The following is a 23,351-nucleotide window of genomic DNA, read 5'->3' as shown; positions in this document are numbered from 1 at the left end:
ACACCACTATGTTGTCTTAGCTAGAAGGACACATTTAGAAAGGGATCTACAAAAAATAAAAAAACTTCTGTCGGTAATTATATATGTTACAGAAAACACAAAGATAAGACATAACACCATTGACCCCTGATCACTGTTGAGATGGGCACTGCCCTTGACGTTGCTCACTCCCATCCGTCCATCTCAGGTGCCTGAGGATTCTATGTTAAAACATGTACAGGTTCATTGTATACATAACCAAAGGGCTATTGTGGCCTTACCGTCATAATCAAAGACCTGTATGCATTTTTCATCTTTCTACTGTCTACTCTAAATACTGCATAGGCTTTACTGTACATGAAATACGGTAATGAAGAGACTAATGCTTTGAAACTAATGCAGATATTTTTAACACAGAAAGAGAATATAGCCTTATTGCACTAGTTTGTACAGAGTGTCTTAATTTAATCAGGATGTTTTAATTATTTATTTATTGTTATACAAAATTTGCTAAATTCAGGAAAAAAACATTAATACACAACTTTATTTGTTCTAAAGTATTAGGTATCCATATAGGATGTTATCTAATGATAGCATCCAGTCAACACTCGTGTTTTTCACAGACTTGTGATTGTGATACAGCACTCACTGTGAATTCAAATTGTATCAGTGTATTTTTATAATGATGTGTTTGTGGATGCCATGTTTGAGTGAGTTAGAGTACATAGACCAAATGAATTGAACAGTTCTGGAGTTCGGTTCAATCTCCACTGAAACTAATATTGACTGCATCATATTAATTTTAAGCATTTAATAAAAAAATAACATTAGAATCCCAAATGGCATACAGTTACATGTTGATGTCATTCATGTGACATTCTTTACTTTTCAAGTTCTACTGTTCATAGAAGGGACAGTGAATTGAATTCACTGTCATGTATTCTGACTAGTTGTTTTTCTTTCAATTTGTTTGGCTTAAATAATCCAGTACATTGTTAAATTGTTTTGTCACCAAGTGCATTTTTTCATGTTCCCTAACACTTATCTTTTTTATGTTAAAATGTAATCTCCGGTGCAATAAATAACTGGGATTTAGCTGTAGAAGGATAAAATGCGGAAATGACTTGAATATATGTTTGGGGATTTTGTTTATTTTAATACATTAAATGACAACCTTATTATTTTTTTTACTAAAGACGATCATCTTTAATTGATGTCTAATAATATTTAATTTTTTGATTATCTATGTATCTTCTTATGCTTTAAGCTACTGTATGAAACCGTACCATACCTGCTGATCCACTATGAAATATGCCTAAATTTGATTTTGATCATTTGTCCAGTGAAATATATTAAATTGCAAAATCACATCTATCAGTTTGAGTTGTTTCTTTATATCTCTCTATACAATGATAGTTTAAGATTGACCCCCATGTCATAGACTACACAAGCTGTTGTGTAGTCACCTATTGAAAACTGGCTTGAAAAACATGTGAACCCTTTTAAAAAAGGCAAGCCCTTTATTGTTTCTATTTTGTCAACTGATTTTTGTGACAACTGTGGGGTTGATAGCCCTGTTTGGGCCCCCTTGTTTGGTACAGTGATTTTTTTTTTTTTTTTCAAAAAAAGGGGGAGGGGGCTGTAAAGGAATGTCCTTGTAACCTGGCTCTGACTGCTCTAACTTAATTTAAAACTTTCATCCTCCTGTGATGGATGTAGGCAATGGACTTTTGGTTTTCGAGGAAAACATAAAATTGCCCTCTGAATTGAAGTTTGTCTGAATGTTTGGCCATCTCCAAACATTTCTCGTGGGGCTCTTCATGTGTTGAATGTTCAGTTAAAAAGGGTCAGATATGACTACATGCAATGGGTCATGCCTATCTATGGAAATGTAGTTCTCTGTATAGTGGTACTTCCTTGTCCCACAAGTCAATGCAAAGACCAAGAGGACAACAATACCCACAATCCAATATGGTTGTCGCTCCCTTTCGTCGAGGAGAGTCATCAGCACACACGAGGACTCGCGTTGAGTGCTGAGTCGAATCTCTCTTTCTCTCGCCCCTCGTCGAGAGAAACCGGCTGTTTTATCCTACGAAAAACGGAACCCCACTACACACACAGGAGGGAAAGTTTTAGCCGCTTTAAGGGGTGACACCGGGTAAGGGGTGGACACAAAAGTAACTGCGTAGCCGACGTTAGTCTACACTTAAGTACAGTGAAAAATTCACATACCCACGATGGACCCGAGAGACACAGCCCCAGATTCTTGGGAGCAGGAGGACGATGGCGAGGCCGCCGTCGACGTGCAACTATCGGCCTTCAGCGCCCTTAATGTGAACGCCAAGCCGTTTGTCCCAAATATTAATGCGGCAGAATTTGTTCCGTCCTTCGCTCCGAAAGGGCCCACGGAAAATCCTGACTCTGGTGGTAAGTTGGCGGTCACGTTATGTGCTTTGGTGCCTTCATTAGCACATAGCCAGCTAGCTAGCTTGGTAGCATTTAAGTCGGCACACGGCTTCACGTTTTAGGTCTGCAACTACTTTGCTACTCTTGAGCCTGAACGCTAGCTAACGCTAACTTACATCACGCTCGCTAAGCGGAAACGTTGCTAGCTAACATTAGCTAACAGGTAATAACTAACGTTAGCCTGTTAACGTTATTTTAATATATATATCACCATTACATATGGTAAAACTAAACCTCATAGCCTTTCAAACGTAGGCTTGAGTGTTACTTGTGACATTGATTAATACCATGACTGTTTGTGTTATTCCATGTGTTAAATAAATGACGTGTAACTTGTGGATGTGCTAGCTAGCAAAACTGGCCAATAGTCTACCTTTAACTTAGAGGTGGGATCCGCGAGCATGGTAGATGGTTTGCTAACCTACTATTTGATTTGACCGGCGAGCTATACAAGTTAGCAAGCATGTCGTGCTAACTAAAGTCATGTGACAGTTGTTTCTATGCAAAGCGACTGGGCTAGTAAACGAATTAAGATAATGTGGAACATCAACAAATGATGGCTGGAGTCAACGTTGTAGACATTGTTGGCTAACCTTGGTGGCAAATTTAGTTAATTATCTACCGGAGTTCTGCTAAGTTACGTCTCAAGGACCAGTTTGGCTAACGCTAGTACTCTTTGAATGATGATGCGTGGTTGTGTCTGGTTAAATGCAACTGGAGGTTATGGTCCCTGTGATCAGCACAACCGAGATGTTCCCTCACGATTAACTACACCCACGTGCAAAGTTACCATTTCAGTATAATAACGTTACTGCTGTGACTGGATGTACCCAAACAGTGTGTTTTCCTAACAGGAACTGTATAATGTCATGCTGGATTGGAACGAAACGTTGATTATGTTTTCTACGTGCATTTACGCCTAATCTGCAGAATGTCACAATTTGTTATACTGTATAATTAGTAATTGGTCTGAATATGACCCTTGATGAACAGCAGCTTGATGCTGTCATTCTACACTTTGATAAACTGTGATCGGTCCCTGGATATATAAGCTCCATTACATTATCATATGTGTCACCTACACTGCACAGAGATCATCATATGTGGTCCTGAAGGCAATGCCTTACCTGAGGCAAGATCCTACAGTTTTCTGTACATAGCAAAATAACAAAAATGTTAATCTCCAGTGTAGTAGATTATAGCTGTTTGGTTAAGCCTGATTCCCTGCCACTACTAGGCCTAGTGACCTACCATCTAGGAGTTTTTCAGAATAGAAAACCTGGTTTACTTACAGGTTGAAGTATACCTCCTCCCTCTTGGAGTTGTAGGGCAGTGTTTTACTTTTGTTTACTTTTACTACTTTTCAAACCCCTGTGTAACTTTTGTAATGCATACATTGTGCCCCATCTCCCCTGCAATTACAAAGAGTTAATTTAGTGTGGCCATGTTACCGCTTTGACTGAACACCCAATCCCATCTGGCTGGATGGGAATGTGTGTAACATTGTTGTACTAACATTGAAGTTAAAAAATGTGTAACCTGCATTTGGTTTGACTGACTGCTGCATCACACGACTCAGCTATTTATGGATTAAAATTAAACAGCTACTATTAACCTTAGAAGACCCGTCAAAACATGAGTTGTTTTGTGTGTGTTTCTGTGCAGGTGGTGATCCGGTTGCCAGCATGGAGATTGCAGAACCTGTAGGTAAGTGCCCGAGAACCACTTTTCTTGACTTCTGCCCGGAAAAAAAAGGTTGTCAGCTTTTGTTTGCACCAAGTGAATAGAGGGCTTAGAGGCAGGCTAAGGTACAGCCACAGGCAGATCTTACTCTGCATAGACCACTTGTTTTAGTATTGCCACAGATTGGTGTGTTACATCATGGCAAAGAGCTGCGGTGCGAGCTGACATTCGGCACTCCCTACTGTGCTCTTGTTTGTGTTCTGTGTTGCCTGCAAAGTGTTGCGCTAGTGTATATAAACAGAGTTGGTGGGTGATCTGGTCAATTAAAACTGAGACTCATTCAAAGGGCTTTTTTTTGGACAGCACTTGAAAAGGATGTTTTGGATTAGTTTTGCCTTTAGTCTGTTGCGTTCAGCAATATGCGTGTTGTGTAATTCTTTCCTCTCACCTTAAGTTAGTCAGGTGCATCAGTCCGCTTCATCAGTCAGTTCCCAAGTGTGGATGGCAGTGGATGCAGAAGACCTACGATCTATATGCTCCTATCATGCAGGCCATATTGTAAAGACTTGTCATGTGTACAATGATATTGTACTGACTGTAGCAACCTGTTCGGACCAGCAAGGCAAATCATTAGGCGTAGTCTCAGGGTGTGGCTCTCGCCAGCCAGGTGAGGCTATGTGCGAGGGAAGCCTGGTGGTGGGTCTGGCTTCAAACCAGCTGTTAACAGACTAGGGAAGACCAATTAGCAGGTGTCCAAGAGCGCTTCCCAGCGCCTAGGTTAATAATTCATCTTTCTGTGATTCAACAGTGGAAAAAGTGTGACGATAACTCCCATCCAGCTCTGCCAAACTAAGGGAGCATAGAGTTTAAATTTGTTGGCCCTCTGATTATGGGAACTCCCAAGTGTACAGTGAGTGAGTATATGAGTTAGGGGACTGTGGTTTGGATGCCTTGAGATGTGAAAGCATGTGGTTTGCATGGATTGGCTGTCAAATGTTTGCCGCCGTCCCCACATGCATTCAGTAAACTTAGCTTTAGCTATAATGCCCTGTGGCTATCGTTGTCTGTTTGGGGTTTTAATGTGTTGCATCTACTAAACGTATAGTGGTCACCTTAAAGACCCTCATGTGTATACATGTCAATAAGATTACATCTTATTTCATTGTCAGCACCCCTGCCCCCCCATCAGTGTTTTTTGACTGAGGCTTATGCTTTAAAATCATTGTTAATGGTCAGAGATCTGGACAAAAGGAGAAGATAGCTAACCACTGTGACATTAGTCAACAACAGTCACTAAATGCTGTATTGGAACCACCACACATTAACACTAAGAAAAACGGGCAAATACAGAGAGATGAGATGTTTTGGAATCAGTCATCAAGAAGGTTATTGGTAACCAGAACATAGTATTTATGTTTGTGTGGGTTAGAGAGGTTATGGACAGACATACAGAGAGTGAGTATGGATGGATGGATGGATGCATGTCTGAACTCGCCTGTGTGTGTGTGTGTGAAGTTGTGTGTTAATTTGTGTTTGTGTGTGTTAAGCGGCCCCCTTGGAGAACGGAGACGCCGAGATGGCTGTGGAAGAGACGTGGGAGCAGAAAGGGGCGGAGCCCAGCGAAGCAGAGCCAGGAGGCGGGTCGGGCGGAGACGAGGGTCCGGCAGACGACTCGCCCCAGGACGAGGGGATGGAGGATGAGGAGGAGACGCCAGCGCTCAAAGTGGTCCCCGTCCCGAAAGACGCTCCTAAGAAGGAGCACGTCAACGTGGTGTTCATCGGCCATGTTGGTGAGTGTGGTCAGAGATACAGGTTTCTTCTGGGGGATGCGGGGGATAGAATGGTTGGTGTGATTGGTTTCCAAATTTCATTGGTGATGGTTGTTTCACCGCTGCCTCAGTAATCAGTGTTTCCTGTGGACCAGGAGGTTTGGCGTGGGGGAAGGGGGCCAGTCAACAGTGTAATTATTTTGAAACAGGCTTTTACATAGGCAAGAGCTCAGTACTAGATCAGCGGTACAGGCTATGTGGTGTACAGCTGTTTCGATTAGAATTTAAACTGCTCAACCAGGTGTAGCTTATGTTGGAAATCGTGCCACATATCCTATTTTCACCATTACAGAGGCACAAACAAAAATTACAACAATAACAGTATGCTGATTACCATTTTTTTAACGCATGTTTTAAGTAGCTAGTTACAACTATAACTAGGCTTCGTTACTGTTGTTAAGTTGTGGTCTGAGACAACTTGCCATCTGTTTTTGGGATCTCTACAGTGAGCAATTCATTGGGCGGGTTGAAAACGAAAAATACAACAGGCAATTTATGGGCCTCTGTCTATGTTTTGTTGTTGACACTTGTTGACAGTGAAATGGCAAGCCAGTTATAGATGTTTCAATCCTCACTGCTGCCGTTTTTGTGAAGTGTGAATTTGGATGCTGTACCCACGCAGGATAAGTAGACTAAACCAGCACGGCAAGCTTGCGGTTGTGTCCCTCGTCCTAACTAGTTAAGGCCTGTTACCTAGCACAGAGAAACCACCACCAGCAGGACTGTTTTATCAGCTGTGACCTTACTCCCTTCGCTCTCTTATCTCCCCCCATACTCCTCCCTCCCTCTCTCTCTCTCTCTCTCTCTTTCTTTCTCTCTTTCAGATGCTGGCAAGTCCACAATTGGAGGTCAAATCATGTAAGTAGCAATGGCTCTGTGTTTGGCACCCATCTGAGTGATTGTTGGTGTTCAGTGTCTGTGGTAGGTTGGCAGCAGCCATTCTCACGTCCCTGTGCTCTCTGGTCCTCTGGGGTGCTTAGGTACCTGACGGGCATGGTGGAGAAGAGGACTCTGGAGAAATACGAGAGGGAAGCGAAGGAGAAGAACAGGGAGACCTGGTAAGAACAAACAGACCATTCTCTCAGGCCATTTAACCCTTAGAGCTCGATTGACGCAAAGTAAGTCAAAAAACACACCCATTCTTCTCTGTTACATTGCTCCACAACTATTAGTTGCAGTAAGATAAGACAGAGATACAGAGCTATCAATTGATACCAAGTACATCCTTCTGGGTTATAAAACAGGCAGTGACCGCAAAATAACTAGATGTACCGCAGAGCGGTACAAAATATGACCGCCGCCCAGTCCAGCACATTTTTTCCACAAAAAGAAATCACGCTGAAAGGCCTATATGATTCTAACTGTCTCACTAAATTGCATTATCCACACTCAATTCTCACTGGTATCTGCTAGACAACAAGTACCAAAACATGATTAGTTCATAGATTTCACATGTAAAATTAATTTTATACAACCCCACCTCCATCTTGCCTGTTCATAATTCTGAGAAATTCTTGATTGTTTGTGTTATGTTTATGTTATGTGTGTGAGTGAGTGTGTGTGTGCGTGCTTGTGTGTGTGCCTGCGTATGTGCCTGTGCATGCAAGCATACATATGTCTACTGTGTGAGTATGTGTCATACGTATGATTACTGTGAATGTAAGTGTGTGTGTGTGTGTGTGTGTGTGTGTGTGTGTGTGTGTGTGTGTGTGTGTGTGTGTGTGTGTGTGTGTGTGTGTGTGTGTGTGTGTGTGTGTGTGTGTATCTGTTTGTGCACATGTGTGCACATGAAATGGGTTAACATGACCCCTGGAGGCAAACATACGGAAAAAAATGGTCATCCTAGGCCCTACAGTTCTCAAGATATTCACAGAGAACTGTGTTGCTGTGTCGCTGCGCGGCGGTCATAATAACTTCATATAGCTCGACTTACCCCACGTTTTTGTGGCAAAGCATGTTCATAATCCAACACCATCATGTGTTTCTCTATTGCAAAGCATTTTCATAATCCGGTTTTGAGATCCTAGCAAATTCCTGCATGGTCAGGGTTCCCGCGGATCCTTAAAAAGTCTTAAATACAACTTTCGTTTTTTAAGGCCTAAAAAAAGTCTGAAATTGTCTGGGATGTCTTGAATTTTCGAAAGGGAGGTATTAAAGTTGCGTATGGGACCGCCAGTGAGTGAGCGAGTGCAAGAGAGCGAGTGAAATGTTTTCATCCGGTTTTGTGTATTTAAAACGCAATTGTATAAGTGACTATAAGGCTACGAGAGGAAGTGTAGTGTTGCAGAGTGAAGATGTTTTTCACGAGTGTGGTTAAAGTTGTGAAAACAGTAATAATACAGTATGTACAAATATGCCTGACGTTTTCGTGGTGTAGCCGAGGCCTGAGAAATACGCAGGTAGCCTACGTGAGCAGTAGAATGTGCGCGAGAAAGAGTTGGTAAGCCAGTTAGCGATAGGGTGGCCATACGTTCGAATTTAGGCCGGACATATGGATTTTACTATGGACGCGAAGATTGCTGGTCAAATTATGCGCAGTGCTTCTGTCACTCGTCTGATAATTTGCTGCGCAATTTATGAAGGAACCACGGACTGCCAGAAAAAGAAAACAAACGTTTTCGCAATCAGGAGAAAATACTGTACATTTTAAGTTGATCTGTTTGCATCTTTCCAGCCTGTGTTGCTGGCCTAGCCTAGGGAAGAAAATATCTGTCTAAGTTATAATACCTGTAATATCTGTCAGCAGCTTGCTTGCCAGCGTTTTTCCAGTAGGCCTACTTCGCAGAAGTTGTGAAATATAACCGCATATTTTTTGAATGTCGGCGACTGGCTACATAAAAAAAACGTGCGTTCATAATACGTGCGTGCATAATACGTGCATGCTTGAGATGAAACCAGCAGTTTTCAGCAGGATCATGCGAGGAGGCTCTGTCTCTTACAGTAATTAATTTAAAAGAAGTCAATGGTTTTACAATGTCAAGCTTTGGTTGGTTTAGATACAAATGGTATGCAAAATGTAAAGCAGTGGATTAACTTTAATTTGCTGTGCTGCATATGGGACAATAGATGCACATAGTAAATTATATAAAGTAGGCCTATTAAAATATTTTAATAGCTTAGTCTAACTTTGAAAAAAATATTGAAGGGAATCGTCCAGTGCACATGTCTTTGGCAAGTAGCCTAGGCTACTACAGACACAGGTGAAGAACAGTCAGCCTCAGCCAGTAGCACAATCAAATATGTACAGCCAGCTTCAAAAGCAAGCAGCCCAGACCCTAAAATTGTGCATTCATGCTGTGAAGGTAATTCACACACAATTATTTTTCTTTCGCCAAAATATATCTGGTAACTTCTGTAGACATTCAAAATGGGGTGGGGCTTAAATTATTAGAAAAAAATAAATATTGCATAAAACAGTTTTTAAGTTGTCGATTGTATCTTTTTGCCGTGATATAGTCTTAATTTTTCCATTTAGATGTCTTGAAAAGGTCTTAAAAGTCTTTAAATTTGCACTTGGAAAATGTATGGTATCCAATTCAAGGCTCACATTGCATCCCAATTTGTTTGACAAAGAAACACTTTTTTGCCTTTACATTGTTCATTGCAATGCAGTAGAAAGTTGTTGTAGAGAATCATCATGAGTGCACACACAGGCTAACGCGCAAGCTCGGGGGTCAAGTCAGGTCAGATCAGTTCGGGTCACAGATATGCAGCACAGAATGGTAATTTTTCATCACTAAATAAAAAATGGCATTTATTTCTGTAAAGCACACACCACATATTTCTGTACATTGCTCAGCTCCAAAGTCCCCCTCCACCATGGTTGTTGTATTACCAAAGTCAGTTCAGTCTGGTCTACACATACATGAAATTCATGTCCAGCTGGCAGCTTGCTGTGGTGAGATACATTTCAAAATGTAAGAATTGTATACACTTTTTGTCTTTTTATTATTTAAAAATGGAAATCAAATCAATGCAAGTTTTAATACATGAAATTGTGGCAGATCTGGATAGCCTAGACTGTGCTGAAAAAAACTATATATAGCATGTGTGAATGGCTATATTGGTTACTTTTTTGTATAATTGCTTTTTGAGAAAGCTGTTCATATTGACGTGGGTTGCTGTCATTAGGCTAATCAGTACCGTAATTCTACCTTGGAGGTTGTTCTCAGGTGGTCTAACAAGTTCTTTGGTCTCTCTGCCAGGTACCTCTCTTGGGCTCTCGACACAAACCAAGAGGAGAGAGACAAAGGGAAGACCGTGGAGGTTGGACGTGCGTACTTTGAGACTGAAAAAAAGCACTTTACCATCTTGGATGCCCCAGGCCACAAAAGCTTTGTCCCCAACATGATTGGTGGAGCGTCGCAAGCTGACCTGGCTGTCTTGGTGAGTGTGGTGGCTTGACTGACCGGACATAAACTATGTACAATGTTACCATTATTGGGATGGGAAATTCATCAGCATGATGTGATTTCTAATGGGCCTGCCAGTAGAGGGCACTGTTTGAATAGGAAACATGAGTAAAATGAAGAGTGAAGAGTGAAGAGAGACCAAAATGAAGAGTGGCTGTTATCTAGTTGCGTCAGGGCATGTAAGAAAGACAAGTGCCATCCAGTCTGAAGTGTTTTGAAGAGAAAAATGTTAAAAATTTGCCAGAATTTTTTAATTTCTATTTCCAGTTTCCAGTTTGGTTTGATTGGTCTGTTGGTTTAGTTTGTCAGTTAATTTGTGCTTTCTGATATTTGGTTTTAGTAGCTATCTATATATTGTGTCACAGGTGATCTCAGCCAGGAAAGGAGAGTTTGAGACCGGCTTTGAGAAAGGCGGTCAGACACGGGAGCACGCAATGTTGGCCAAAACTGCGGGAGTCAAGCATCTGATTGTTCTGGTCAACAAAATGGACGACCCCACAGTCAACTGGAGTCTGGAGAGGTGAAGATTGTCTTAAATCTATGATTACTCAGTCCTCTTGTCTGATGTGTTTTTAGTAGATACCCCAAATAGCAGTATTTTATATCTTTGCAGTAAGTGAGGTTTTGATTTTTGGTTTTGGTTCATTTCAGGTACGAAGAATGTAAGGAGAAACTCGTGCCATTCTTGAGGAAGGTCGGCTTCAACCCCAAAAAAGACATTCACTTCATGCCGTGCTCTGGACTAACAGGGGCCAATCTAAAAGAACCAGCTGAAATGTGCTCTTGGTATACGTAAGTACAGCCCATTCTATATGCGTTTGCCACTCATTGTCCACACTGCAAATAAAATCCAGTGTTTCCCATACATTGACTAATCTGTGGCGGGGCGCCACAAAATAAAAATCGGCCGCCACAGATTAATATTCTATATTTCATTTAATTTCATTTAATTTAAATTAAATATAAGGTCAAATCCTTGCATTGCCATTGAGCTGCACTTTTTATGCACGCAACCTTCCCTTGCCCCGCCCCGCTCTCTCTCGTAGCCCACTGCCACTCCTGCATGTGCATTTAACAAAATATTCAAAACATAGTCCAAGTCAGCTACCGCCACAAATTGAATCCAATTCTGTGGGAAACACTGAAATCTAACCAAGTGTTATTAATCTTATATTAAGATCAAAAAACCTATTTGATATTGTTTTTAGTATAACGATACTTGCCTAGCACTCTCTCGTGTCATTGTGACTTAATTTGATAAGAGTTTGACTTATTTTAAGGAGTCTTATCAAGACAAATGTGCTCAATGCACTGGCAGCCAAATTTGCTTGTTTTCAGAACAAATTTGCTTAACGCACTGGCAGCTAAATTTGCTTGTTTTAATGATGAGACGGCTTGAAATACGATTTTACGAGAAAGTACTAATGTCTCTTTATACTGAAAACAATACCAACTAGATTTGATCTTGATATAAGATTAATAACACTTGGTTAGATTATTATTAGATAAGCAGTTTTTGTAGTGCTTTCGACTATTTACTTTATGAACTGCGTGAGACACTGAACATTTTTGTTATACTTATTTGTTTGTAATTTGAATGCATACTTTTATTTTTTCACAGAGGGTTACCATTCATTCCACATCTGGACAGTTTGCCAAACTTAAACAGAGCAAGTGACGGACCGGTGAGGTTACCAATTGTAGATAAGTACAAGGTGAGTAGCTTGCAATTTTAATTGCATTCCAGCTGTCACCAACACCCCAACATTCAAACAGTTCGGGCCTGTGTCCACCAATCACGTTTTTGGTGGCGACAGTGCCCTCAACATCCTTTTCAGAGTGCTTCAGTCAAGTGTTTCGGTGTTTCCGCTAGATTTTCTTTTAACAGTGGCGGCTTTTAAGGTTACAAGGCTAGTATGAAAAAACTGGGGGTCAGGTGTCACTCCCGGGAAGTTATTTTAATTCTAGTTGCTAATCACACCATTTAGCCTAACGTGACTTGAGAGGAACAGGATTCAGGAACTAAAGACAGGCCCATCTTCTGTCTGACTCGCGTTACGTTAACCCATGCATTAAACCACATGTCGCTTAAACATACCGGTAGTTTACGTTGACAATGGAGAAATGCTTAGCTTACTTCGTTTATGACAGAAATTAGGTTTTGTGCCAACATGTTGTAGAAACACAACCCACAACACTGCCTTTATTTGGTGCAAATCTGCTTTACTTTATAGTCTGCGATTCACAGTAGGCCTACTAGGCCATCACCACGAGTGCATACAAAATGTTTTTGGCCAATTTTGCTTTAATCCAATTTACCTTCGTTACTACCAGTCGTTGCTTTTTTACTGCGTCGATTCGCGATTGAGTGCGTATATAATGTAACAGCATTGTCTTCGCGGAGACATCCACTCTCCAGTTTCATTTTTGCTGCTGTTGCGAGCGAGCTAATATGGGAAATTCTTTTTTAATACGATCAGCTTCAGAAATGAATGGGTTTTCCTTAGCCTGGGCTACTTTTTCAGCATCCAGCGGAGGGCATTTAGCCTACTATGCTTCCGGACAATATTTTGCATCTCTCCTAATTCTGAAGCAGTGGCACCACTAAATGAAGAGGGAAACACTGAGAAGAAAGTTAATGTTTTAAATAGGCTACATCAATACAATATATAATATGTGAAGCGAAACCGTCCACCATGCTGAAATAAACGTAGAGGAAACACTGTGTATATTGTATGTTACCAAAACCGTCTGCCAGCACGTCTTTTTGGAATGCTAACTAACTAGCTAACTGAAATGGCAGCAGTCATTCAGGACTCAGCTCGCTCTAGGCCAGGGGTCTCAAACTCCCGGCCCAACCTATTTCAAAATAATAATGTAATCCAGCCCTTGAGGGTATTTTTAATTGCGACAAACAACAATACTAATTAAAATAGACGATAGATCCAAGTACGGTGACGCATCTCATTTGTACTCTTTTCCACTATTTGCTAGACGTCCAGAGCTTGATTCAAACCCAAAATCGCTGCGCAAAGCTTTCAGGAAATACTTGTATTACACGCGAGAAACGCGAAGTAGACACCAAATGCTGAAAAACGTTCACGTGTGATGAAGTCTTGGGTAGGCTATGTTATTCACCTATTCTGATTCTGAAGGAGAATATCTGCCTTTTGGAGATTATGATCGACCTTCTATTGACAGTGATAAGTCACGGATGGTGCGTCTGTGAATGGAGGTGCGTCTTTGCGTGTATAGGGCTTATTCGCAAACACCGCCGCGGCCATATTGTTGATATGACATTCCAGTTCTATAGGCTATTCTATGTGACAATCGCCTGTAGCGCGTAGATTTGAGCTGAGCAGAGCACATAGCCTAACGGCTTCATCTCGTCAATATAAGTAGCCTAAATAAACTTATGGACCCATATCTAATAGCATTAAGTAAAGATCCGTCATTATTGTCAACTGTAAATTACCCCGATATTTGTTTATAGCCTGTCTTGTTCATACATCGGCACACGTCGCAGCTGAAGGGGACAAGTCGCCTGAGTCAAGGTCGCCGAACTTATATTTGTTACACCAACGACATCGTCTAACATTGCCATGATCGCAGAGAATAAAGTTGCATCTCATTGGACTGCAATTGTATCTTGCGTTTGCCTGTTGCTCACTGCAGCCAAGGACTTTGCTAAAGTAGTTTAAAGTGGGTTAGCCAGTGATCGTTTTTGTCTGTCTATGATGCAACTACATGGTCTGGAGGCAGAAAAGGCTAACATATTTCTCTGTAACATTTCCAAAATCCAAGTGAACAAAACACTATACAAATCAGAAGTATCTACTGATATCTTTCTCCGCTGAGTTTGTTCCTACTATTTGCCACTTGCCGTGCCACTAAGACAAGCTGAAAAGGGCGCATCATGAATAAATATATTATAGGCTACTGTAAACGTTGGCTAACATTGCCTACCTAGCAATGCTATCTATGCAAATGCAATATGTCCAAAGGTAATCTACGTTAGGCGACTACATCAGGCTACTGCTGATGTCTCCGCATTGCATAGGGGCAGCTGTCTGCGCTGTCTAAAACGTATTTAACTTAAGCCCACAGAGGACAATATAATATAGTATTAATAATACAAATAATAATGGCGATGTGAGGAGTTGGCTGTAAGTTTAGCCTAGGCCAGTGTTTCCCAAACTTATTTTCTGGCGACCCACTTTTTAAAAATGACAGACCATCGCGACCCATTTCACTTCAAATCTACCCTGCAACCACCAATATTGTTTAAGGCCACAGGTTCTCCAACTTTTCTATGCCTCCCCCAACCATACATTGCTATAGGATCTCTGCTTTGAACACGGTTGTGTTGCATTTTGAGCACCATCAGCGTGAAAAGTTGGAAATGACTACTGAAAATACGTTTTAATGCGCATCCGAGAGTAGGGGAAATTCTCGCATGTTGCGCAGTCGTCATTCGTCAGCATAGTAAGCTGTTCCTGTATTTCTAAAAAAAAAAATGTTGTAGGCTACATTGCGTTGCAGACAAATGGGTCCATAACACTGTGGACGTCAATTCCAATGTAAACAGCAAATAACTCAAGTCGTTATATTGTATTGTTGTATTATATTATATTGTATAGTCGTTATATCAGAACAAGAGGCGTTTGCGCAATATTGCGAGGTAGAAAACGAGAGGAATAGTGTTTAAAATGCCCATTTAAATTGTAAACTAAGATTAATGCACTGTTGTGAATTTTAAATCAGAAATAAGAATGTGAGGAGGTTGCTATTAACTTTAAAGATTGCATCTGCAATCAAAACTATGCAAATTGAATGGCCTTATGTCCGGTCTATGGATGTCTGCTTTAGTTGACAGCACGGTCACTAGATTTTAATCGGTAAAGTTGAGGAACTGGTATCTATTAATGTTGCAAATAGGCGGATTCATGTCCCTTGCAGTTTGCAACTGCGAGGTACATGGCAGGCCCCCCACAGAACGGTTTCATTTTGAGAGGTAGATATCCATGCTCAGGCACCCCCTCTGCGATGCGTTCGTCCCCCAGTTTCATGCGCCAGTTTCATGAGCTTTTATGACAAAACCGTGACTGTGGTAGTTAACAATCTACATCCTAATAGAAAACTGTTAGCTTTCCTGGTATCAAATGACAAATGGTATCAGTTAGGCCTATAACACAACATAAATTGTGCTGGCGACCCAAATAAAATCTCCTGCGACCCACCTGTGGGTCGCGACCCAGACTTTGGGAAACACTGGCCTAGGCTATTTATCCTATGTAGCCACAAGTCTCTCCTGCGCTGACTACTTCTCAGTCTCATTCTTTTCTCGTTTTCTGACCATGTCAACATTGAGCAACGAAAATAAGGGAGATTTTCCGGGTTAAATTTCAACATTCGTCTTTCTGTTGCTATCCCTCTGCTGAGAGCAAGAATTCGTAGGCCTACTACAAAACTGCTGCACTAATTAAACGAGGTGTGAAGCTAAGCCAGGTCTAATGAGATTGGCGTCAAATCGTGCTCTTTCCCACACTGTTCTGTGTAGGTCGCCTTCAGGCAAGCAAAACGATGCTTTAAAAACATATTTTCGTTGGAAGGGCAGGGGGTACAGGACAACAGTACAGAGACGGCCAAGTCCGATGGGGCTAATGTTACGAAAGTAATAAAATATGGGATATTTTACGGGAAAATATTAAAACAGGAAGACAGCTGGAAAAAAGTTGACAGGTATGTTTCTGACAGTGGGTGACTCTAGGGCTATTTGCTGTTTTTAGAACGGCCTGTATTGCTGTTGTTAGAACGGCCTGCCCTGTAGCCTAGGCCTATTGCAACATAGGCCTACCATCACGTTAAATTTTGTACAAATAAATAAATAGCCTACAGCGATCATACCGGCGCTGTCGCGCTTGTCAATTGACAGCTGCATTAAATAGAACCACCTATGCATTTTCTATATCAACAAAATGGCCGCTGCGAACGTTATTACCTGATTATTACGTAGATCGAATAAGCCTAATACGAAGGTGTCCACTAAGCATACCATGCTTATTTTATTTATAATAAAATATTATATTATATAATTATATTATTATATTATTTATTTCGACCCTCTGCCCAACATACCTTGGAGGTTGCAGTGGTAATCGTGATGATAGTGTCCGTAATGGACGTGGTACAGCAGGGGTAGTAGAAATAAGGGGTCTGAAGAACTACAAAGTCACCCGCGATAGGAACTGATTTGACCAGGATACTTTATTGTAGGCCTTGTGGTTATAGGCTAGTAATAGTTTACTATTGTTGGTATATATCTTAGGCCAACTGTTTTCCTGTTAATTTGTTATGTGGGTAATATGACAAAAAAGAAAGTAAACCTGCTCAAATATGCTCAACATCCAGTATTTACTGAAAGGTGCATAATTTGAGGTGCTTGCCATCTAGTAGCAAATTAGATGGGTAAATTTACCCCCTTCATAAACTTTTGTTCATACTCAAAGATTTTTACATTTACAGTAGGACTTTATCTCTGACCACTTTCAAGCCATGGCCTTTTAAACTTTTGATATAAAAATCCAATGGTGTTGCTTTTTTAACCCTGACGACTAGTTTGCCAGGTTTAAAAAAGTTAGGAGAGGGAAATATTTTTATTTGGTGTGAAACAAAGTCAAAGTCAAAGTCAAAGTCAGCTTTATTGTCAATTTCTTCACATGTTCCAGACATACAAAGAGATCGAAATTACGTTTCTCACTATCCCACGGTGGAGACAAGACATATTTTACCAATTTTTAGTCCACAGACAAACATAACATTCAAGTAAACAAAAAAGTAAGTAAATAAGTAAATAAGAGGGCACATATAATGAAAAAATAAGAGCAGCAAAATTTGGTTGAAATTGTGCATAGACAGTCAATAAAATAAAATACTAGTGCAAAGTCAGGCCAATAAGAGGCTGAGGTAGTTCTGTTTGACCTAAGTAAGAAATAAAGTGGCATAGTGGTGCAAGTTATGTAAGAGCAGCAGAAGTGTTGTGTTTTCAGGACAACAGCAACAAGTTGCAAAGTGTACAAGTGTGCAAGTGGAGTGGTGCAGGCGGCCATTGTGGGTCCAATGTCCAGGATGTTATGTAGCTGAGGGTGGAGGGGGGAGAGGAGGGAGAGAGTTCAGCATCCTAACAGCTTGGTGTATGAAGCTGTTGGTGAGTCTGGTAGTGCGGGAGCGCAGGCTTCTGTACCTCTTCCCAGAGGGCAGTAGATCGATCAAACAGATTGTGAGCGGGGTGACTTGCATCACTCACAATTTTGGTCGCCTTGCGGGTGAGGTGGGTGGTGTAAATGTCCTTCAGGGAGGGGAGTGAAGCACCAATAATCCTTCCAGCTGTGTTCACTATGCGCTGCAGGGCTTTCCTGTTGTATTCAGTGCAGCTTCCGCCCCACACAGCGATACAGCTGGAGAGGATGCTCTCAATGGTGCCTCGGTAGAATGTGGTCATGATGGCTGGTGGAGCACTTGCTCGCCTGAGTTTCCGCAGGAAGTACAGGCGGCGCTGAGCTCTCTTCGCCAGTGATGCTGTGTTGGTGGTCCAGGAGAGGTCTTCACTGATGTGCACCCCCAGGAATTTGGTGCTGCTCGCTCTCTCCACCACAGCACCGTAGCACAGCACCGCACACACATGTTTTTATGTTTGTTTTTTTAATTTGTATTAATAATTATTTTATCATTATTTTATTTATAAGCTAAGGTTGCTAGCACAGGTGTCTAAAAATATATAAAAAGACTTGCACTTTCTGTTTGTAGTCTTGTGTTTGAAAATACAGTATTTGAGAAAAAAATGTGCATTTTAGGAAATACACTGACGTGGCCCTCCAATCAGATGACATTGGCAGAAGTGGCCCCCAGCTCATTTGAGTTTGAGACCCCTGCTCTAGGCTTTGTAATTTGCGTTCAGTTTGCAGCAGTGATTTAATGTTAGTCACGATAGGACTTGGCTGATTGAGTTTTCCTCTGCCCCTACCAACATTGTTGACGGTGTAGGTCCCGCCCCTTCCTTGATTTCAATTGGCTAGCAAGAGAGAAGTGACATTGACGAGCCCAGCGCTGACCGGAAAAAAACGGTCAGCGCTGAGGGCTTTTTTCCGCCAAGGGCGCTGAGCGCTGTAAAAGCTGAACTGAAGGATTTCTATTGAAAATAGCTACCGTCGGTGCAAAAAAATGTGTTTGGTGGCCCTTATGCCATTCATCGATCTGAGAATTAAGCGTAGTGAAGGTTTGGCTCAACCTGAATCAATATATTTTGTCATTTCAGGACATGGGCACTGTGGTCCTTGGAAAGCTGGAATCGGGATCAATCGGCAAAGCAAACCAACTTATCATGATGCCCAACAGGGTAAGTTTATAGTACACACATTGTATTTGGCAAAAAAATCAATTTTCAAATGTGTCTTTTATTCCCCAGATTTAGTATTTTAAGCCCATCAAACATCCTACCATATCATATAATATTAAACTACGCTGCATTGATGGGACTGGCTCAGGTACAGCCATATGTGTGGCTGTTTTGCAACCAAAGCAGTGTCTGTGACAGTCATTTAGAGTTCATGTGTGGTGCTAGTTTTGGTTGTACCGGTGAGAGTACCAGTACATGGATTAAGCCTAGTCCTGGACTAACTTCAATGGAGATTTCTTTTGAGGAAAAAGATTTCGGTCTTCGGGAAATCGTCTGTAAAATTTGGTGCAATGTGGCCGATCCTTGACTTGACTGTGTGTGTGTGTGTGCTAGCACACTGTGGAAGTTCTGACATTGCTGTCAGACGACGTGGAGACAGACGACGCGGGACCAGGCGAAAACCTGAAGCTGCGGCTCAAGGGAATCGAGGAAGAGGAGATCCTTCCGGGATTCATCCTCTGCAACAGCGAGAACCTCTGCCACACAGGGCGCACCTTTGACGCCCAGGTACAGTGTACCCACCACACATACACTTACCTATAGCCTCCAGATGATTCATCTTAAATTTGTGCTATCGCTTTAGTTGCCGTTGGCAGCAACCTAGAGCTTTATGGGATGGAAGATAACCCTGTAGTCAGCTGTATTTATGACATCATATTGTTTGTATCTTTAAACAGATTGTCATCATCGAACACAAGTCGATCATCTGTCCTGGTTACAATGCAGTTTTACACATCCATACCTGCATTGAAGAAGTTCAAATTACGGTAACCTTTCTGTTCTGGATAATTTTGTTTAAAATGTTGTGTGTTTGTGTATAATGTATTGTGTAAAAGTTTTGTATTGTGTTCAGCACCTCTGGTAACTGAAAGTTGACTCTTAACACTTCTCTGGTACTTTTGTCTTATTTTCTTATCTCCTAGGCCTTAATCTGTTTGGTAGACAAAAAGACGGGCGACAAGAGCAAGACGCGGCCCCGCTTTGTCAAGCAGGACCAGGTGTGCATTGCCCGGCTGCGGACCGCAGGAACCATCTGCCTTGAGACATTCAAAGACTTCCCTCAGATGGGACGCTTCACCCTACGAGACGAAGGTGAGTTTGCACTCAGACGACGTTGGCACAGAGGGTTATGTAACACTGATCAGTCATTAAAATGAGTGCCTTTGTCAGCGATAGAATTATTTTAATATACCTTGGGAGTTGCTTGAAGTTTTAAGTCACACTGAAGGGAACCAAAGCATATTATTTTTAAAAATATGTTTTTGGGCTTTTATGCCTTTAATCTGACAGGATAGTGGAAAGAGTGACAGGAAACAAGTGGGAGAGAGAGATGGTGTGGGATCGGGAAATTACCCAGGCCGGACCTGTACCCGGGTCCCCTGGAGTGGGCCCAAATATGGTACTGGCGTACAGTTGCGCCACAGCGCCCCCCACAGATCAGATGAAATTTATGAATAAATGGAGCAAAGGCTTAAAATAGAGGAGGTTAACATAGTAATGACTGCAAAAGAGGTGATTCAGCATTAACCCACTATAAAAATCTAATGAACTACTTAGCACATTGTAAACACTAACAAAATTATATTAGACAGACAGGGCTGTGCATGCAACAACAAAATCAGTCCGTGCTATTGATGATATACCAGCTTAGCACCGGTAGCTTATTTAAAAGGTTTTCTAAAGTGTAGCCTATAGATGAGGTGTTTGTAGCTACATATAGATGCTAAAGATTTTGTGAATTGTGCTACAAAACTATCAACCCCTTTAGCACCAGTGGTATGAACAAAAAAGTTAACGTAGAGCCCTGACGGTTAAAATGGAGAGTGGAGCAAAGAGTCAGATGCTCAGATGAGGTGTGCGTGCATATGTGCGTGCTTGCGCGGATTAGACGCCTTCCTTAGAGTTTTCCCTAACCATTTTTGACTGACTGATGTTTTCTCCGTCCACCCGCAGGTAAAACCATTGCCATTGGGAAGGTGTTGAAGCTCGTCGATGAGAAAGAGTGAACCAGTTGCATGATGGGTGTTTTCTGGAATGACCAAGCTGAGGCGGAGGTGGGCGGCTGCAGAGTCAGTAGACCCCCCCCCCCCTTCACAGCCCACCGACTCTCCTCCACTCCACTACCCCCCCCCCCTCTCCCACAGTCCCCTCTGCCTCCCGAAGACCAGCTGAAAAAAACTAACAAAAACAATTCCTGTCTCAAAAAGATATCTGTTTTTAAGCAAACGGGAAAAAAATGAAATCAAGTCCACATGTGTCAGCTTTCTCATATTGAGAGCTCAGCGATGCCATTTTGGTTAGGCCCGTGAAAGACCTTCCATTCCCATTCCCTTGCTGGTCTACTCTTGTGAGCAAAAGAGATGCATTTTTCTCTGATTTTTATTATTTTATTTTTATTATTGATTTTTTTTTCCTCCCTTTTTTGCTTCCATTAAAGTAAAATAATGGCAGCAGTTATGTGGACCAGTTTTTTTTTTTTTCCTTTGTTTTTTTTGCTCTGAAAACATCAGATGATTTAAACATGCAGGGGAAAACAATGTTTGAGAAATTAACCGGTTGAAACCAGAATGTTAATATCTTGGTTGTACATGTCTCCCTTTTGCTTATTGCCCACTTTGATTCCTCAACTTGTGCAGTTCTCCTGGAACAGGCACAGACGTGTTCACATGTTATTAAAGCAACTTCTATGACAATAAATATTAAATTGGGGAAATAGTCCTTGCTCTTTATTGTTGAATTCAATTTAAAGTGTTTATTTGTTCCATTCTAGCAAGTAAGATGCAAGTTCTGCCATGATATACTATGCTCTGATTGATTCAGAAAGGTTCCTGCATATCTTGAAAAGAGCTGGAAAGAACTTGGTGGCTCCATCCAGTAAAACATCTTTTGTCTGAACATCTGAGAGTGCTGAAACTTTTTCTTGTCCGTTGTAATGAATGACTTGAGTTTTGGGTCAAATGGTGTTGGTTTTACTCGCTGCTTCTAGGAAGATAACAGTAGACATTTATCAATATACTGGAATGTTAGTGGTGCCTTAAAGGAACTGTATGTAAGAAGTAAGAAATGTATTTCAATTAATCATAAAATGGCCCTGATATGTTACTAGACATTAAGAAGTCATGTTCATTTCAAATACTTAGATCACTGACTACAGTAGTTCGGCCAGGATATTGTCATTTAAAAAGTGAACTTGCAGCCCTCAACTGATGTTGATGTCATGTTTGGCCGGATGCACCACCCTCCACCTATCTACTAATCACAAAGTCAGTAGTGTTTCGGCATCCGGGTTGCCAGCTCTGCCAGTCAGGGAGGAGGGTGAGGGGATACACCGCTCTACAGTATTTTGAAAGTGATTGCCGTACCAGTTTTGGCCACAATCTTGCATACGGTTCCTTTAACTTGTAATGGTGTAAATGAATCAGGTTTTTTTTTTAAATCTTTTTTTTAAGTATATATTTTTGGGCCTTTTGCCTTTATTTGTATAGGCCAGTGAAGAGTGAGACAGGAAGTAAGTGGGAGAGAGATGGGGTGGGACGGGGTATGACGTTGAATTCGAACCTGGGTCCCCGTGGGCACTTGGACCCGTATATGGTATGAGCGCTGTAGACTTGTGCCACAGCGCCCCCATTGAAATCAGTTTTTTTGAACATGAGTGTTGGTATTTATTACAATGACTATATAAAGTAGAAGGTACACTTGACAACATGTATATTTATATCTGATATTGCCACAAACAGGTGTGCAACCCTTGTAGGATTTCAGTTTAACTCATGTCATATGAACTTTCTTAGTGAACATATCTGAACATACTTGACTGTAACTGAATCATTGGTTGTAACTTGTAAGCAATCAGCTGAGCATGTTTTTCTGATGGTGTGTAGCCTCTGATGTTTGTATAGATATAAATTCTACTATACATACACTGCTTAAAGGAAGCAATTTCATTAGTATTTTGATACATTTGATACTCTTGACAGTGGTCATAAAGGACCTCAAGTTTTGCTTTGTTTTTTTTCTTTAGTTTTGGGTTGATGAACAAAGGATGAGAGCAAAAACTGATCCATACAGTGGATCGCAGAGGAAATGCCACAAGACACAAGGAAGGATTTAATCTTGCCCTGATGATGGTCAGATCACCCCAGCTTATAACTGCCCATTGGCTAGAGCCCTTCTTGGTCCTAGCACTGCCAGACGAGAGCAGAATACAAATATAAGTGAATACAAAGATAACTTGATTGTCTTGTTACATAGAACCACAACATGCAAATTCAGTTAACTGACATGATCCTAGTTAGAGATTTCAAAACAAGACCTATCAGTTACATCCCTCCATCATGCTTGGAGCCCACTTCCTGCTTTCCCATGTTGGGTAGTTGTGGCCCTGTCCCTGATTTGAACAGCTTTGAGTTGAAGAACTCAATGATGCCCAAGCTGCTCAGTGACCAAAAAGTATTTGAACTTGATTAAACCAAATAGCAAAACAATATGCATTACATTTTAGGAGCAGATGTGTGGCCAGATGTTTGT

General features: G+C 41.3%; 1 protein-coding gene across 1 annotated transcript; it reads left to right on the top strand.

Annotated features, from left to right (window-relative positions):
- Window positions 1–1,967: 1,967 nt before the first annotated feature.
- gspt1l (G1 to S phase transition 1, like) lies at window positions 1,968–21,719 on the top strand. The gene is made up of 14 exons (XM_076266241.1): window positions 1,968–2,406; window positions 4,111–4,152; window positions 5,676–5,918; window positions 6,782–6,815; window positions 6,938–7,015; window positions 10,163–10,343; window positions 10,735–10,889; window positions 11,021–11,161; window positions 11,991–12,084; window positions 18,684–18,764; window positions 19,158–19,331; window positions 19,502–19,591; window positions 19,748–19,916; window positions 20,778–21,719. The coding sequence occupies exons 1-14, from the start codon at window positions 2,217–2,219 to the stop codon at window positions 20,828–20,830; spliced, it is 1,725 nt and encodes a 574-aa protein (XP_076122356.1). The 5' UTR covers window positions 1,968–2,216; the 3' UTR covers window positions 20,831–21,719.
- Window positions 21,720–23,351: the final 1,632 nt, after the last annotated feature.

Source organism: Alosa pseudoharengus, unplaced genomic scaffold (assembly GCF_046254945.1).
Source record: "Alosa pseudoharengus isolate Yale_2024_CS ecotype anadromous, Long Island Sound unplaced genomic scaffold, YU_APseudo_1.1 YU_APseudo_1.1_scf_4, whole genome shotgun sequence".
Classification (NCBI taxonomy): Eukaryota; Metazoa; Chordata; class Actinopteri; order Clupeiformes; family Clupeidae; genus Alosa; species Alosa pseudoharengus.
Note: the sequence above shows the minus strand (reverse complement) of the source record. Positions and strands in the feature narration are given on the sequence as shown.